Genomic DNA, 17,708 nt, shown 5'->3' with positions numbered 1-17,708 from the left:
TAAAGGCAACGAACAGCAACAGGGAGGGAGGGAGGCACGTGCGAACGAGCACAGTGAGTCACGGAGGAGAGGCTTGTGGAGCACGAGCGGATCTGTGCACCGCCCTGTTTCCCACGCGCCGCTCTGCCTGTGTACCATGCATCGAGCACGCGCCGATCATGAGCCGTCGGAGCGCTCTCATTGGTCGGCGTCGCACGCCCCGCACCAGCCCCTGGAGGGCGGCGCGCTCTCATTGGCCAGACGCTCACATCCGCTGCCCGCCTCCGCATGGCGACGTTCGGCCCCAAATAACCCGCGTCGAAAAGCGGGGGGTCTAATAAGACCTGTGTGCGAGTGCGCACCGAACGAAGTACGGACTTCACGAAGCTCCTGTGGGTCTGCTTCCTTCTCGCTGACCTGTTGCCGTCCTCCGAGCTTTCTTCCCCCGGACTGACTTTTCCTCCACGTTCGCTCGGTCTTATTTCCAAGCGCTCAGTGCAGACTCCAGACCCTCCACCTCCTTGTTGGGTAAGTCGGTCCTGGCTCCTTTTATCGGTTCCCAAAAGGAAATGTGTTTATTCCCATTTGTTTTATCGATTACTTGTTCACGACTATCGTTGAATATTGAACCCACTATTGGTTTGTTGTTGGTGGTGGTGGTGGTGGTGGTGGTGGCGTTAGCGAACGTGAGCGTTAGAAGTGTGTCATCGATTTGTGGATGGGGATAGCATCTCGTTTCCTGTTGACTTGCATATTCCATGAATCACTAGTTATTTAATGTTTTTTTTATTTCGATTTTTGTGTTTTTTTTTTTCTTTCTTTCTTTCTTCTCTTCGACACAACACGGCGAGTACTTGTGTAAATGTCGGCCGGTAGGATGACGTGCGCCGATTTGTCCGTGTAAATGTAACGGCTTTGTTGAAGACACCCGAACTGTGACAAAAACAAACCTTGGGTCATTTTTTAAACGAGTGTGAGCTCCGCCTTGCTTGAAACCTCGAAAGTGGGTGAAAGGTTAGGGGTGTCCCCCGAGTGACGTCACCGCCCACGCCCCGTTCACGCCGTGATCACGTGCGACGGGCGTGGGTTATCCGTCGTCATCTCTCGCCTTTTTTCGAGCCATTTTATTTTTTTTGTTTTTCTTTCCCAAGTCACGTTTCTCGTAATATTATTTTTCTCCCTGGCTCTGGTCATCACTGTCTTTAAGAGGTCTCGTTGGCGTAATGGTTAAAGCGTCCGTTCTAAGTTTGGGGTGGTTGGAGTTAGAACCTGAACCCGGCCGAGTCATACCAAAGACTTAAAAAATGCTACGAGCCCATCCGTTGCTTGATGCTTTTTATAATGACAGAGCACTGACAAACAACGGCCATTGCCGAGGCTTGAGGGGCCTAATGTTGACTTCATGCATTGAAACTTCCTTATATAAGCACTTAGTTTCTGTTGACTGCAAAAAAAAGGTTTCCTATTTTCCTGTAAATGGGTTGCATACCCTCCAGGATTTGAAGAATATTGAATTGCAAAATGATGGAAGGGAATATGGGGGAAAACAAGTTTATTTGAAGGGAAAGGTGCTGGGACTTGGCAACTCCACTTCATTTGCATAATTGTGTAACTGCGGGTCACTCGGTAGAGCGCGTACCTCCACCACGTAATGCCTGATCCACGAGGACGTATCGTGCTGCGTCTCGTTTCTGGCGCTATCTCTCAACGGTGAAGAATCACTTTAAAAATTAAGATAGTATTCGGATTCATATCTTCACCAAAACCGAATCGATTTGTCCTTGCCACGAACCCAACACGTCCAGCAAGTTTCGTCCGAATCCGTCCACAACTTTTTTGAGATATCGGTTTCGCCCGATCTCTCAATGGTGATTAATCGCTTGAAAAATTCTAGTGTCCGGATTTGGATCTTCACTAAAATGTAACCAGTTTGTCCTCGTCACACACCCAACCTGTCCACAAAATTTGATCCGGATCCGTACACAACTTTTTGAGATATTCTGTACAGTGTACACAAACAAACAGAAAGGGGTGAAAACATAACCTCCTTCACCTTTGGTGGCGGAGATCATAAATCGCCCCTAACAATGCTTTGTAAAGGGAGATGAGTGTGTTGAGGGAGATGAGTGTGTAGAGGGAGATGAGTGGAGATAAAAACCCCAAAAATATTAATATTTGATTTCATTGATGTCTCCTAACCTTCCTCCAATAATTCTCCTTGTTATGTTGGCCACCTTCTACTTACATGCAGAACACGATGGTTGAGCTTTGTACACCAAGCCCACCTTGGCTAACGGGGCATGACCTGGAATCGGAACCTTGTCACGGGCGAGCAGAAAGTGACATCGAGGCTGTAAAGGCCCTCCTCTGTATGCGTGAGGGAGCTCTGGGGCGTCCTTGTTCACTCACGCCCGCTTCAGATCTATTGGAGTCCTCAGAGGTCCGCGGTTGCCAGCCGGAACTCCCACCGTCACCCCCTCTGCCACTGGTGAGGATTGTTCGGATGGCTGGAGTATTTAAAGATGTTGTCAAGGGTGAAACCAAATTTGTCATATTGCTTTGAAGCTTGGCTCTTGTTAGCACGACTTATTCTCGTGTATCAAGTGCATGAGTATTTGAGATGCTTTAAAGTACTTTCCTTTGAGAGCAACTCTAAAATTTGTCAGAGTTTTTGCTTCTCTCCCACTGGCTATTTTCATGTTTGTTTGTTTATATATTTATTTTAAATAATGAAACTACTTCACTCCAAGACTTGCTAATTTGTTCCAATAACAGCATAATTTGTAACAAATTTAACGTTAATGTAACTCTTTGCCCTATTGTTTCAATGACACTCCTTTACCATCCTTTCACAGTGCCTCACACCACCATACAGCCCTGCTGCTGTTGGATGTTGTGATTCACCGCTTTTGAACTACACTCAATTGGTGCCCAGGCCTGATGCTTCAACGATATCTGCTGCCATGCCACCTGTGAGGTGTGTGGCTATGGCCACCAGTGTCATCAGGCACACAGCCGACGCCATCGCTGACTTGGAGAGTAACGTGGCTACCAAGTCCTCGGTCATTACCAGTCCTCAAACAAATCGCTGTGTCAGTAAGCGAGTTTGCTCATCTCCTCCCTGCCCGTCACCGTGTCTTTCTAAACTGCGCGTGCTGACACCGACACCTGATCCAGACAGCCCCGTGCCAGTTATACCCGTCTCGTCACCAATATCGCTCTACCAATGTCAAGGCGATTCCCCGACACGACATGCGAACACCAGCCCGCTGCCTGGGTCGGGACCACCCGTTGTCCTTGTTGGCGCATCTTTGACTCCCAGCTCTGTAATGCTCCTGCTGTCACCTCAACCCCAAACGACCGGTTGCACTGTTTCCAACACTAGGCCTCTCTCTCTTGCCACTGCAAAACCAGCCATGCCACGCCTTTGTCCCATCGCCCCTTTGCAGACTTCACGCTTCACACCGCTGGCACCAGCACCTGGTCTATCTCCCAATGCAAGTTCCTGGCTTTCCCCTGCTCCTTCCACCACTTTGATGTCAGGCTCTCGAACCTCAGTTCCATTGGAAGATTTCTCTCGAAGGAGAAGCCATGTCTGTCCACACTCTGGTTGCAGCAAGACTTATTTCAAAAGCTCTCACTTGAAAGCTCATCTACGTACTCATACTGGTGGGTTTTTGCTACTTTAATATTCATTTGTTTTATTAATTTGATACCTTGGCATCCCTCTCATTGGCGATCAAATTTGAACGCAAGCAATTTGCACTAAAAGCCAACGTTTTTGCATGTTGTTTGCTCCAAAAGTTTCTTCTTGTTTTTTTTTTGTTTATGTGGCGAAGCATGTGTATAACTTTTGTGGAAGAATTGTCATTAAAGGAAGAGTGTGGCTGACCAGGTCTGTCTTGTGCATGTCTCTTTTCTCTGCAGGAGAGAAGCCATTCAGCTGCAGCTGGGATGGTTGTGACAAGCAATTCGCACGCTCCGATGAGCTGTCCCGCCATCGGCGTACTCACACTGGAGAAAAGCGCTTCTCATGTCCCGTGTGTCAGCGGCGCTTCATGCGCAGTGACCACCTGACGAAACACACACGTCGCCACGCACTTGCTCGGAAGGTCCCTGGCTGGAAGCTCGAGGTTGGAAAACTCTCGAGCCTTGGGCAGGATGCTCGTGATTTGGGTGACGTTGGCGGCAACATCAGTTGTGCTGTACAGCAACAGATGTGCGCACAGCCTCAGGCACAGTCATCTCATGGTGTATTGTCCCTCGGACTGTTGTTACCAACAGCACCCCCAGTACAAGCAATATGAATGATAGAGAAATGGCGGAGTCTCTTATATACTGTGAACGTAGCATTCCCTGTTCTGTTTACTGGACTCAAAAGGACGAGGGAAATCCAAACAATTTCTGCTCAATGTGCAAATTTTGATTTGTGCAGGTTGGACCAGGCCCCGATGCCTCAACTAGTTCTTCTCATGTTGTTGTTGTCTTTTCTTTTTGTTTGTTTTGATTTCTGAAAATGGCATTGGGCTCTGGAATCTTCTGATACTTGCTATTTTTAAGTATTGTCTGCATTTTATTCTTCAAGTTATTTTGGGAAGAGTTTATGCAATTTTTTTTTTTTTTTGATAGTTTTCCTTTTTCCCTTGCTTTGAACTGTTGCAATGCTTTCATTTTACATGGAAGACTATAAGAAAGGTGTACCATTGTGGGGGTGAAGGCAATAAATTTAGAATCGTTATACTTGTAACAACCAACCTGGGTGAACATAGATGGGATTGGCCAATAGCAGATTTATGTTCACAAGGCAAAAAAATGTTTTTTATTTCAAATCATTACTACAAAGTTGTGAAGAACAGTTGGTGGTTGTTGACTCATTTTTGTGCTGATAGATGGACAAAGACACTGGAAAAGCAGGTCCGAAAAGCAATTTGTTCATATATGTGTACTGTTAAACCAAAAGCTTCCCTGTTAAGTTGATTATTTTGTCCCATTGCCGCTTATAGGCGTTTGTGTACTTTGCACGGTGTCGTCGGAGAAACGATTTTGCACATAATTTATATTTTTTTAAATATCTTTTGCAAAAATATATTTACTCGTTGATGCAATAAAGGGGGTGATTCAAGTGGAAATGTTTTGTATTTACTTGTTCAACTGCTTGATAATATTTGCCTTTACCTGGTGATGCTCTAACATATTTGGTTTTAGTAGAAGAGCAACGCCTTTACTTTCAACGGGATATGGTACCGGCCCACTTTGCAACAATTGTTGCTTGACGAGCTCAACGGTAAATTCCACAGTTGCTGATTTATTCAGTTGGGGTGATCGAGTGGCCACTAGGGTTGGCAGAATACCCAAGAGCCATTCAGCCTGGGTTAAAATCTCAGCTGAGCTATAAACTGTCACCCTGCTGTTTTGCAGGCAAGGGGAGGACCCTCGGATGTACATTAAGGTCGGTGTCCCATCTGTCAGCATTTGTTTGTGGACGTTTAAAGATCTCGCAGTGTCCTTAAAAAGTAGACGAGCTATCGACAGCCCCCTGAACAAACTACTGCTCTAACCTATAGGAGATATCAGCAGTGTCGCTGTGTCCTCAGCAAATAATGCTACTCACAGCCATGTTCTGTATATGAAAGAAGTAGCCACAGACATCACCATGTTTATCCCACCTGAATTCCTTCTTTAGGGGAATCTTAAAACACCTGGTGTATATTCCAAGAAGTTGAGACGCCTTCTATATTTCAAAAAGCTGTGGAAAAACAACGTTAGAAGATTGCTGGAATTGAGCAGGAACTGTTCGAAAGTCTGCCTCTCGAGTGATTGATAAAGAGCCACAGACTCCTCGCTCTGCAGCTGGAATGTGTGCTGAAAATAGACCACCCTCACTGAGGATGATGATCACCTCATTTGAGAGAGCTGTGCACCAAAGCAAACTGCTGAACTCGTACCACCTGCCCTCAAATCAACAAGGATTTATACTCCAGGCCCCCTGCCTTTTGGGTGGTATGAGAAATAGATCTGTGATCTTGCAGTGTCATATATATATATATATATATATATATATATATATATATATATATATATATATATATATATATATATATATACATATATATATATATATATATACATATTGTTACGGAAATGGCCCTTATTGGACTGCTAAATATAGGATTCGCTCAGTTCCCCCATTAAATGCACTAGTACATGCCCGTAAAAAAAAAAATAATAATAATAAGAATAATAAATAAATAAACCACACAAGCCGTTTCTTCACTCTCACGTGCCCGTACGTGCGTGACCCGGAAGTTTGATATTCACAGTTACCATTATTCTCAATTTATTTTTAATACCCAATTATTCAATTAGCGCCAACGTATTTTACCTTTTCGCAATGTCGTGGCAAGGAAAAACAAAAAGAGAAGAGAAGAGAGAGAAAAAATTTACTTCCTGGTTCGGAGCATACCAGCACTCTGATGTTCCCGAAATTTATACACCGTCTAATATGAAAACGATCATAACTTGGGCCATTGTGTTTATCTATAAATGCACATAAGAAAGAGAAATTATTAGAATACACGAAGTCATCACTCTCCGGAAGCCCGTACGTTGTAACCCGTAATGGGGAACGTGGCTGAGCTTCCCTTCCCCATCGGCCACGCCCATGCAACGTGTCTTCCCATTGGTTGGTAAATAAATGGCCATAACTTGGGAAGCACTTGTCCAATTAATATCAAACCTTGAAAAGGCACATCCTCAGGTCCCCAGCAATATACCTGGCAAGTTTCAATTAGATCGGACCAGTGGTTGTCGAGAAACAGCGGTCACACACACACACACACACATACACACATACACACACACACACACACACACACACAGATAGCTAGGTTGTTTGGTAAAGTGTACGTTATATGTGTGTCGGGAGGTGTAAGAGACTGTTTTTAATGTTCGTACAGTGGTGGTGAAACGAGAGATCACTCTTCTTCCTCTCCTCTACGGACGATAAGCCCCACCCAGTCGGCTGAGGGGGTGTGGCCTGGAGAGAGGGTGTGGCTAGAGGGAGGAAGTGAAAAAGGAGTTCTCAGTTTGGAAAACGGCAGTCGCTGAGAGAAGGCGTCCTCGTGTGTGAAGAACAGTCGGGTTCTCGAGGCGTGCTTGGAGTCGCTTCAAAGCGAGCCAACGAAGGAGGCACAGTGTTGGATCTGCCGGGAGAGACGGTGAACCGACCTACACGTCGAGGATTCTGCCGTGAGAGGGACGGCAGCCGGCTTTGAGGCGAGAAAGAAAAGGGAAGACAGTGTTGAATCAGCCGGGAGAGAACGCTGAACCTGATGGTCGAGTCTGCCATCGGCCGAGAAAGAAGAGGTGATTCGACAGAGAGAGGAACTGAGAGGACGAAGCGAAAGTCGGGCTTCGAGGTGGGAAGGCAGGAGAGGAGACGCCGGAGCGTCTGACGTCCTTACTCACCTCACGGCTGGACACGTTGCCATTCCACCTGGGGAGCTCGGCACCTCAATTTGGGCCTTGTCTGGTGCACAGGCATGTATTTGTGTGCTGGACCGAGAGAGAGAGATTGGCTGACGCCCATCGTTGATCTGGCGGACTTGTGCCGTCGACATTGCGTGGGGCCGGAAAGCGCTGAGGAGAGCGTGCGCACACGGTGCCTTGAGGGAGCAAGAGTACGACGCCTCCATTTCACCACACGGCACGTTCGAGCGGGAGTTCGAATCCGTGGACATTCGCCTGTTGCGAGCGACATTCGTGCTCTTGACACTTTCCTCTCGTCCATGAAACCTCACCAAATACTCTGTCTTGTCTTGCATGCATGCTGTTTGTCTTTGTCTGCACGTGTTGTATAAGGCATATTTCGGTAGCGACCCCCTCAAAACCTGTAGACCGTGGTTCCCTAGTTAAGAACGGGTTGAGGATTGTTAATAAAACCATTGTCGTGAATTTTGTTTGTGTTGTGATCCCCGATGTTCCCCAATAAATCTGGTTAATTCGTATGAATTTTCCGCTATGGATTAATTTGTGTCGCGTCGAGGAACGATCCGTTCGATTGGCATATATAACCAAAATGGTTACAGACTGGCAGAAAACACTCAGCATCTGACACAACCAGTGTGTAACCAGTTCTATTTCCCCAACTGGCAAGGTACAAGGATTACGTTGGTATCGCGATTGAAGGCGCGTGACCCGAGGCCTGGGCTGAGCTGGCCGGCGTTATAAACCCCGGAGACGGCGGTGGTGAGGGTGGCGCCAAGGACCGGGTGAGAATCCCGCCACCCCGGATCCGAAAAAAAAAAAAAAAATATATATATATATGTATATGTATATATATTTATATATATATATATATATATATTTATATATATATATATATATATATATATATATATATATATATATATATATATATTGTTGCGGATTCCGCGCCCGCCGGCGTGCGGACGGCCACGTAACTCGAATCGCGGCACGCGCCCACCGGACGGACAATCCAGTCGTGACCTCTCGGACTAACGCGGGAACCAGTCACGGGTGGACCTTTCGGTCTCACCGCGATCGAGCCAATCAGCCCCCACGTGGATAGGGTTGCTCGCCACCACCTACCTAAGGCACCCACGCGGAGGGCAGACCGGGCGATCGCACCTCGCCGCAGGTCGACTTCGGACACGGGCCACTTAAGCGACCCGTCCGTACTATCAGAATAACCGAGCGGTGTTATCGTTGACCTCGGCTTCGATTAATTATCGGGCGTATTCAGCCCACTACCAACCCTTTACGTGAAGCAAGATGAGGGTTCAATGGGGGAAAAGACGAAGCGAAGCGGGAGAACAGTTCAACAATAAAGCACATTTATTCGCGGCACACGGGAAGCACACAAATACAATTCCACCAAAAGCACACAAAAAAGAAAACACAATTCCATTTACACAAAAAGCAAATATAAAAGCGAAGACAATGCAGAGCTAATACCGACTACCGAGCACACGGCAACACTTATACAATTCTACTTCACAGACGGCGCCGACAACACATACCCAAAACCAAGGAAAAGAAATACCCTCAAGAATGAGGCGGCCTCAGGCCGAGACCGCGTCGCGCCTACCCCTCTGGTGATGAGACGCGGAGCGGCGATGGCCCCGCAACCCGCGGGCCCCGTGGACGGTGTCTGGTAGGGGGTGAGAACGGGGCCCCTGGTCACTATCTCAGCGCGGGGGGGAAACAGGAGGGGGTTGCTGATGCCTCGGGTATAGAGGATCTTTATTATCCCTGGTGTGCGTCTCCACCTCGGCCAGGTCGCGCTGCCGGCCTCCCTCGGCGGTGCAGCTCCTGGCACCGACGCGAGCACCCCTCGTCCGACTCTCTTCAGCTTCTCCAGCCACTGCAGGCTTCGGGCTCCAGACTTCCACACTTTCGTCCCTCCGTTCCGACTCCTTCGTTCTCGTTCTCCTTTTTCTGACTGACGAACACCGTCCTTTATCCCCCCGTAACCCCGCCTTTGACCCCCTCCCTTTGACCTTTCACCTCGCTCCCATTGGCCCGAGAAAAAGTGGGCGTGAAGGCTTTTTGATCCACAAATTTGCATATATCGATCGCCCTGGGGCGGGCCACCCGCCCCTCGCTCACCGATTGACGGCAAAAAGTGGGCGTGTGTCGTTTTTGATCCGTTTTTGAAGCACAAAAACTCGTGATTTTGTACACGCGGTTCGACGCGCGCTCTGCACGAATCCAACACCGGTACCCACAGCGGGCAAGAACGGTGGCGATGCTACGGTTGCGAGGTGTGACGTGAAGGTCGTGGGCGGTTGTGGTGAAGCGGTGGTTGTGGTCGGTGGTTGATGTTGTGGTTGTGATCATGGCGGTTGGTCCAAAATAAAGATAGTGAAAGAAAAACGGCTATCCTGAAGAGTCGCAGCTCGCATAAATGACATGTATTCCCACTAGACAACGGGTTTGGACCTAACTACACATGTACTTACCGAGATACCTCACCTAAGGGACCTGAATGGTGGTTTGCGAATTTGGTAACCACAACACTACCCCCTTCCTTTTTACAGACTCCGTCCCGAGTCGTCAAATTTTCGTGTGCCATCATGTGTAGTTTTCCCTAGTACATTTTACCTACGGATCCCTGAGTGCGACATTCATGGTATTCGTGTCCCCAAAATAAATAACCTAAGGGCTGCGTAACTATCTAAACAAACTCACTCACACGGACGACTTTAAATAAAATTGCCGGCGCTAAGACAAACATGCCGGGGCGCACTCATATGTACAGTACATCTTAACCTTAACTTACAAATTTTACACTAAACCATGGCCCAGGATCATTGAACTCTGCAAAAAGAAAGCAGTTAGCAGGGAGCCAGGCTGCCCGCATGCAGTCTCTGGCTCAAACAATGCAGGTGACAGGGAACGTGGCTGGCTGCTCACACGCAGTCCAAGGCCTTCCCTTTTGAACTGAACTCAGTGAACCACAACGGTGCTTGGGCTGCACAACGCAGTCTCCGTGCCAGCTCAAGTGGCACACGCAATGAGCACAACGAATGGATGCATGAACGCAAACACGGTGCACGGGCCGCCACTGCAGGCCCGTGTTGTAGCTGCCAACAGGGCAGTTCTTGCAGCTTGCAAACTGTTGCCTTGCGGATCCTGGCGCTCATGGCAATGAACAGGGGGGGGGGGGCAAAGCAAAAATTGAACGGGGATGGTGAACAGGGGCAGTGGGCATGGCATGGCAAAGGTAGCAGGCAAACACAGCCCGCAGAAGAAGGCCGCTGCAGGCAAACACAGCCCGCAGAAGAAGACCGTTGCAGGCAAACACAGCCGGCAGATGAACTGGCCGGCACAGGCCTCGAAGAAAAACAGCCAGCAGATGAACTGGCCGGCACAGGCCTTGCAGCACACAGCTGCCGATGAACTTGGCCGGCCTCCGCCTTGAAGCAAAACACGGCCAGCCGATGAAGTTGGCCAGCCTTTTGCTTCAGTGGAGGTTGGTGGAGGGAGTGCGGTGGTGCTGGCTACTTGGAAGGCGGTTCGGACCTACCTACCTGTCTCCCTCCCAACCTATCGCCTTTGCCTGTCACTGTACATACCACTCCCTTAATTTGTCAAACCCCAATTTAGCCCCAACTTATTTTTTATTGTTTTTATTTTTACTTCCCCACTATAAATCGTCCCCTAACCCCCTTTATCGTCCTTGTTCGGCTAACCTATTCTGTCACCTAGCCTACTCCCAACCCCTACGTTCCTTCCCGGAGGGGAATAAGGGAGAGCTAACGTCCTGTGTCGAGGCCCAACGAAGCCTTCAGGATGGCCTCCCAGAGTTCGGCGATCTTAACACCAAGTGGGTCCAGCGGCCCACAACGACAGCGAGGGGATGGATGGTGCGGAGGGGTACATCTCCTAATCTACCCTAACCATTTAACTGTTAAACTACCCCGGGCTTTCAACAAGCGCCTCTCGCTAAACTATTGGTTCTAACAACCCAGATTCCCGTCGCCTGTGTTGGTGTCCTCACACTCTCGGGCCTCGCCCCCAATTTCTCTCTCCGTGCCCTCACACGGTCTCCTGGCTGGGACACGTGGCTCCCTTTGGCAGGCACGACCCTCTGCCGAATCTCCCGCTATGGCACCCCCGGGCACTACACTGCCTCCGAGCCTACCAGCTCCCTAACACCGGGAGTGCCCCCCATGGCACCTCCTGAAACGCACATGTGGCAGGCCGGCCTCCCGGGCCCCTTTCCGAGGGTCACCCGTGCCCACAACACTGCCCACGCGGCTAATGGCGCCCGGGCCCCCGCACCAAGCAGGCGCACCCGCGGCCCACTACGCTATCCCTGCCCCCCATGGGCCCTTGGGCCTACCACGGCCGACCAGCCTGGTGCCCGGGGTACCCACTCAGCGATACTCACCTTCGCAGCCACGCTCCCAAGCCCGTCAACAGGGCTCCTGCACCCCCTCCAAATGGGTCTCGAGCCTACTTTCCCACCAACAACAAAACGACCTCCATTTTTCAATTTGACTAACCCCTAACTCACTTTATACTGACCGGGGTCCCTTGGGCGGGAGTCACTCCTCCCCCAATCACTCATCGCACCATGCATTCCCCATTCGCTCCACACACACACAGACCCGCTGGCCTCACTCACTCACCAAGCACATGCTTCCACTTCACTCACCAACTCTTCAACACACTCACCACTGAACTCTGCCATCCTTCTAACTACATCCCTAACTAACTCGTGCTCCCACGTCGTCCCTTAAACTACAGCACGTTCCTTTTTAACCTACGTAGCTAAGCTACGTCCCTCTACACATCCACAAGTTTGTCACTGTCTCCAAATGTCCCAAAATCAATTTATTTCCCAACCTAAATCTGGCTACAATCCTCTAACTAATCCATTCCACGGACTCCATGAGGACTTACCCCAGCCCCATGAAGTCGGTCTAGCTAAGCTAACCCTTCCCCCTAACTAGTTTTCATCCTGTGCCCAGGTTAAGGGGGTCTTCCACCCCTTGCCCAGGAATCCTGTACACCCGAAAGTGAGGCTTGCTGTTTTTTTGTTTTTTTTCTCTTTACATGCGCAGCACTTGCGCGGCAACTCAGAGCTCGCGCACTTTACACCTGCCCGTGACGTCATGCAGCTGCACGTGTACCTCGTCCCTCCTTGGACGGTACCATCCGGCAGAGATACCCCTCCTGCCGGAATCCAACCACACGTGCAGCCATGACGACACCGTGCGCAAAGAAAAAACACAAGCCCCACTTCTCGAGGGGTTCCCCACGCGAACACATGCTTTGCTGCCCGTTGGAGCTTAACACACACGATCGCGTGGAGAACCCGTCCGGTCCAAATCCGTTATCCTGCCTAAACTTTGTCCGTCCGCGGGATCGGCAAATCCACCGCGTGCGTTTCCGGACCGGGACTTCACTCTCGCAAGCGAGCACGTGGTGGTCTCGTGCGTTGCACCGCACGAACCTCGTGCTCACTGCTGGGCGAACCCGGCACGGTCCGCGAAACAGCTACAGCCGCTACACGGCTTTCTCTCCTCTGTCGCCGTCTCCGTCTCCATTCCACACACGCATACCTGCGTGTTACGACGCACACAGTCCACTCCATCACATTCACACCGGGAGACGCGGCTGCCCCCCGCATGCCAACCGACATCTCCCTCACATACCGCTCTCTCACACACACGGTCTCCCTTGCACACAGCGACCTTGCACACGGCCGTTCACTCACGCGTGCGGGGACACTCACCCGCGGTCCCTCATCCACACACCGTGCCTCACTCACACACGCGGGGGCACTAACCCGCGGTGCCTCACTCACACTCCGTGCCTCATCCACACACGCGGGGGCACTCACCCGCGGTACCTCACTCATACACACGGCGACACTCACACACGGTGCCCCATCCACACCCGGCGTGCTGGGAAGCACGCACTCTGGCACCATCGCCACCACACCACTCACACACGGGGTCGCTTCCACACACGGGGTCGCTTCCACACACGGTGCCGCACTCACACCTTGCACCACACACACAGGGACAACCACACTGGGGATTCGTGTCCCCACAAGGGTCTCCGGGGCCTCTATACCCCCCAAGCTCTCCGTGCACCCGTCCACAGCACTCCTCCTCTCAACCTCGCAAAGCACGACCGAACTCACCTGGTCGTGACTCACCTCAAGGGGGCATACTCCTCCCTCGGCTCCTGGAGGAGGCCATCCAGGTGCTCGCACCGGTCCCTGCACGCTCCGCGAGCTCACCCCCATTATCCTCCACTACCTCCGTGTGTGCGCGTCACTTACCCCCCCGTCTTCCTCGTGTAGTCTTTCCTCTATTTTTTCTATCTCCCGTGTCTCTGCCAACTCTTCCCCTTTACCTCCCTTTGTCTCAACTATTATTTCCTTTGTCACGGCCTTCATGCCCGCCTGCAGGCATCGGCCCATGTTCTGCGTCTCACCCCGGAACTTTTCATCTCTTCCTCATTTGCTGTGTATTCGCATCCATCGCCGTTTTCACTTCATTTGTATTTGTATCCATCTTTCGTTCATGCCTTTCATTTCGTTTTTCATTTCATTTGTGTTTGCATCCATTTTTTCGATCATTTTCGCATTCATCTTTTCGTTCATTGCCGCCAGCATGGCGCATAGCTGGGCCATGTTGGATGCACTTCAGCTGAGCCGTTTCGGCAAGGGTTGGGGAAGGGTCTTGGTGGAGAGGGGGGGAGGTGTCATACACCGCGGCCGCTGCCGCACCCACCTCGGCCCTGGGTTCAGTTGGGCGAGTCCGTGTTCCTGCACAATCAACATTTCCTGCACGGGATTCCATCCTGACCATGGACTCTACATTATTACACATATACATTTCTAATACCCCCGGCTCCCGCCGCCTTGAGACGCCATCTTGCTTCTCGTGAAGGGTTAATTTAACTCGCTCGTAATTTGGAGGGAATCGGGGTCGCTTCTCTCACCCCTGGACCGATTCCCCGTGAATTTAGCCGGAGACAGGAGAGCCCGTTTTCCTGTTCTCCGATACCAGTGCCGCGAGGAGGGCGATGGAATTTGTATCCCACTCCTGACACCAGTGTTGCGGATTCCGCGCCCGCCGGCGTGCGGACGGCCACGTAACTCGACCGCGGCACGTCGCCCACCGGACGGACAATCCAGTCGTGACCCTCTGACCAACGCCGGGAACCAGGGTCACGGGTGGACCTTCGGGGTCTCACCGCGATCGAGCCAATCAGCCCCCGCGTGGGATAGGGCTGCTCGCCAAATTCGACCTACCTAAGTACCCACGCGGAGGGTAGACCGGGCGATCGCACCTCGCCGAGGTCGATTTCGGACACGGGCCACTTAAGCGACCCTGCCCGTACTATCAGAATAACCGAGCGGTGTTATCGCTGACCTCGACGGTTCGATTAATTATCGGGCGTATTCAGCCCACTACCAACCCTTTACGTGAAGCAAGATGAGGGTTCAATGGGGGAAAAGACGGCTTAAGCGGAGAACAGTTCAACAATAAAGCACATTTATTCGCGGCACACGGAAGCACACAAATACAATTCCACCAAAAGCACACAAAAAAAAAGAAAACACAATTCCATTTACACAAAAAGCAAATATAAAAGCGAAGACAATGCAGAGCTAATACCGACTACCGAGCACACGGCAACACTTATACAATTCTACTTCACAGACGGCGCCGACAACACATACCCAAAACCAAGGAAAAGAAATACCCTCAAGAATGAGGCGGCCTGAGGCCGAGACCGGGTCGCGCCTACCCGTCTGGTGATGAGACGCGGAGCGGCGATGGCGCCGCAACCCGCGGGCCTCGTGGACGGTGTCTGGTAGGGGGTGGGAACGGGGCCCCCTTGGTCGCACTATCTCAGCGCGGGGGGAAACAGGAGGGGGGCTGCTGATGCTCGGGGCATAGAGGATCTTTATTATCCCTGGTGTGCGTCTCCACCTCAGCCAGGTCGCGCTGCCGGCCTCCCTCGGGCGTGCAGCTCCTGGCACCGACGCGAGCACCCCCTCGTCCGACTCTCTTCAGCTTCTCCAGCCACTGCAGGCCTGGCTCCAGACTTCCACACTCGTCCCCTCCGTTCCGACTCCTTCTCGTTCTCGTTCTCCTTTTTCTGACTGACGAACACCGTCCTTTTATCCCCCGTACCTAACACGCCTTTGACCCCTCCCTTTGACCTTTCACCTCGCTCCCATTGGCCCGAGAAAAAAGTGGGCGTGAAGGCTTTTGATCCACAAATTTGCATATATCGATCGCCCTGGGGCGGGCCACCGCCCCTCGCTCACCGATTGGACGGCAAAAGTGGGCGTGTGTCGTTTTTGATCCGTTTTTGAAGCACAAAATCCGTGATTTTGTACACGCGGTTCGACGCGCGCTCTGCACGAATCCAACACCGGTACCCACAGCGGGGCAAGAACGGTGGCGATGCTACGGTTGCGAGGTGTGACGTGAAGGTCGTGGCGGTTGTGGTGAAGCGGTGGTTGTGGTCGGTGGTTGATGTTGTGGTTGTGATCATGGCGGTTGGTCCAAAATAAAGATAGTGAAAGAAAAACGGCTATCCTGAAGAGTCGCAGCTCGCATAAATGACATGTATTCCCACTAGACAACGGGTTTGGACCTAACTACACATGTACTTACCGAGATACCTCACCTAAGGGACCTGAATGGTGGTTTGCGAATTTGGTAACCACAACACTATATATATATATATATATATATATATATATATATATATATATATATATATATATATATATATATATATATATATATATATATATATATATATATGTATATGTATATATATATGTGAAAGTATTTTTTGAAATATCTTGTGCACATGCCAAGTTACCGAGATGGTTGCCATGGTAACATAATTCAGTCAATCATAGCCGTAATCTGATCAGGTTGAGATAATGTCATGATGAATAGCTATCTGCAACCTGAAAGCTAATTGTTGAATGGTTTTAGAAATATCGCATACATAAAAGTACATGGACAGATGATTGGTCGGTCGGACGGAGATCATTTTATCGTCCCCTGTTTTGAAGAAGCAGAGGATAAGAACTAAGCTACAGCCGAATTGAAAGAGGTGAGCTGGAGAATCTTTTACTGCAAAGCATATTCTGCACATGTGGCATGGGGGACACACGTAAAGGGAGAACATTTTATGGACCAACTTGCTCTTTGAAACATGATCCGACAGCATAATGGAGGTGGGTGCTGTGCTTCCAGGGAGGAATCCATCCATTCCACCTATGGAAACCTGTCGTCGACAGGGGCCTGATCCGGATGAGCTGATATTGACGAGATCTATCAACATTGACGAAACAGTCCTGTTTCGGTGGAGAAAAATGGAAATGCGAAATTTTATGTCGAAGCTTGAGGATGCAAGGCCGCAAGGGACCGGGTATCTCTTCTCCGCAAACGCAAAAGGGCACTGTATGAAGAAGCCCATGATACTGTACCAATTCAGGGAACCCGCATGCTGTCAAGGGCAAGAATGAGCACACACTGCCTGTGTTTTGGAGGGTCAACAGGAAGGAATGAGTGATGGCAGCAATTTTCATGGACTGGTTCCATAACTGTTTCATCCCTCAGGTGAAGTACCTGGCGGAACAAAATCTTGCATTCAAGGTTCTGCTCATCGACAGACAAAGCTTCTGGCTCCCCAGGTACCTGAGCATCAAGGGGACTGGGTACACAGAAGGCAAAACGACGCAAGAAGCAAATCATATAAGTATGACAACGGACTTAATTAATGAATTAATTTGGAATGACAGGCCACATAACTGATACAAAAGGCCAACACAACCTCACACACATGTACCCTCTACTTAACCCAGGGTGAGGAAAGGGAAGCAAAGCAAAAAAGTACCATTTGCAGGGAATCCTTATCAGAATTCACACACTCGTCAGCGTTGTGTCATTGAGTCAGTGTGCTTTTTTGGTTGAATATATTGTTGCGGGCCGGGGGGGTGGGGGGGGGTCAGGTGAGAAGACCACTAGGTGGGGAAAGCTATGTCGATTCCCACCAGACTCCCCAGAATTGTAGGCCGTCGCACACGGATAATTCCGTGACGCGGTGGGTCACTTAACCGACCGAGGACGCCAAAAACTCAACCGCGTGACCTAGGGTCCTTCCGTCTATTGGTTAATGGGGTTACCTAATTAATCTCTTGGTTTAAT

General features: G+C 50.2%; 1 protein-coding gene across 1 annotated transcript; it reads left to right on the top strand.

Moving 5' to 3' along the window:
- The first annotated feature begins 273 nt into the window (after positions 1–273).
- On the top strand, positions 274–5,108 carry LOC147020440 (Krueppel-like factor 11). The gene is made up of 4 exons (XM_085895760.1): positions 274–507; positions 2,231–2,467; positions 2,835–3,648; positions 3,907–5,108. The coding sequence occupies exons 2-4, from the start codon at positions 2,237–2,239 to the stop codon at positions 4,284–4,286; spliced, it is 1,425 nt and encodes a 474-aa protein (XP_085751886.1). The 5' UTR covers positions 274–507; positions 2,231–2,236; the 3' UTR covers positions 4,287–5,108.
- Positions 5,109–17,708: the final 12,600 nt, after the last annotated feature.

This window comes from Eptatretus burgeri, chromosome 9 (assembly GCF_056783735.1).
Source record: "Eptatretus burgeri isolate ZD-2024b chromosome 9, Ebu_testis_v1, whole genome shotgun sequence".
Classification (NCBI taxonomy): domain Eukaryota; kingdom Metazoa; phylum Chordata; class Myxini; order Myxiniformes; family Myxinidae; genus Eptatretus; species Eptatretus burgeri.
Note: the sequence above shows the minus strand (reverse complement) of the source record. Positions and strands in the feature narration are given on the sequence as shown.

Excerpts from the sequence above, each read along its gene's own strand:
- LOC147020440 (XM_085895760.1), top strand. The coding sequence starts at position 2,237 with ATGGTTGAGCTTTGTACACCAAGCCCACCTTGGCTAACGGGGCATGAC. Across the intron at positions 2,468-2,834 it reads CGTCACCCCCTCTGCCACTG|TGCCTCACACCACCATACAG; the intron begins GTGAGGATTGTT and ends ATCCTTTCACAG. Across the intron at positions 3,649-3,906 it reads TCATCTACGTACTCATACTG|GAGAGAAGCCATTCAGCTGC; the intron begins GTGGGTTTTTGC and ends TTTTCTCTGCAG.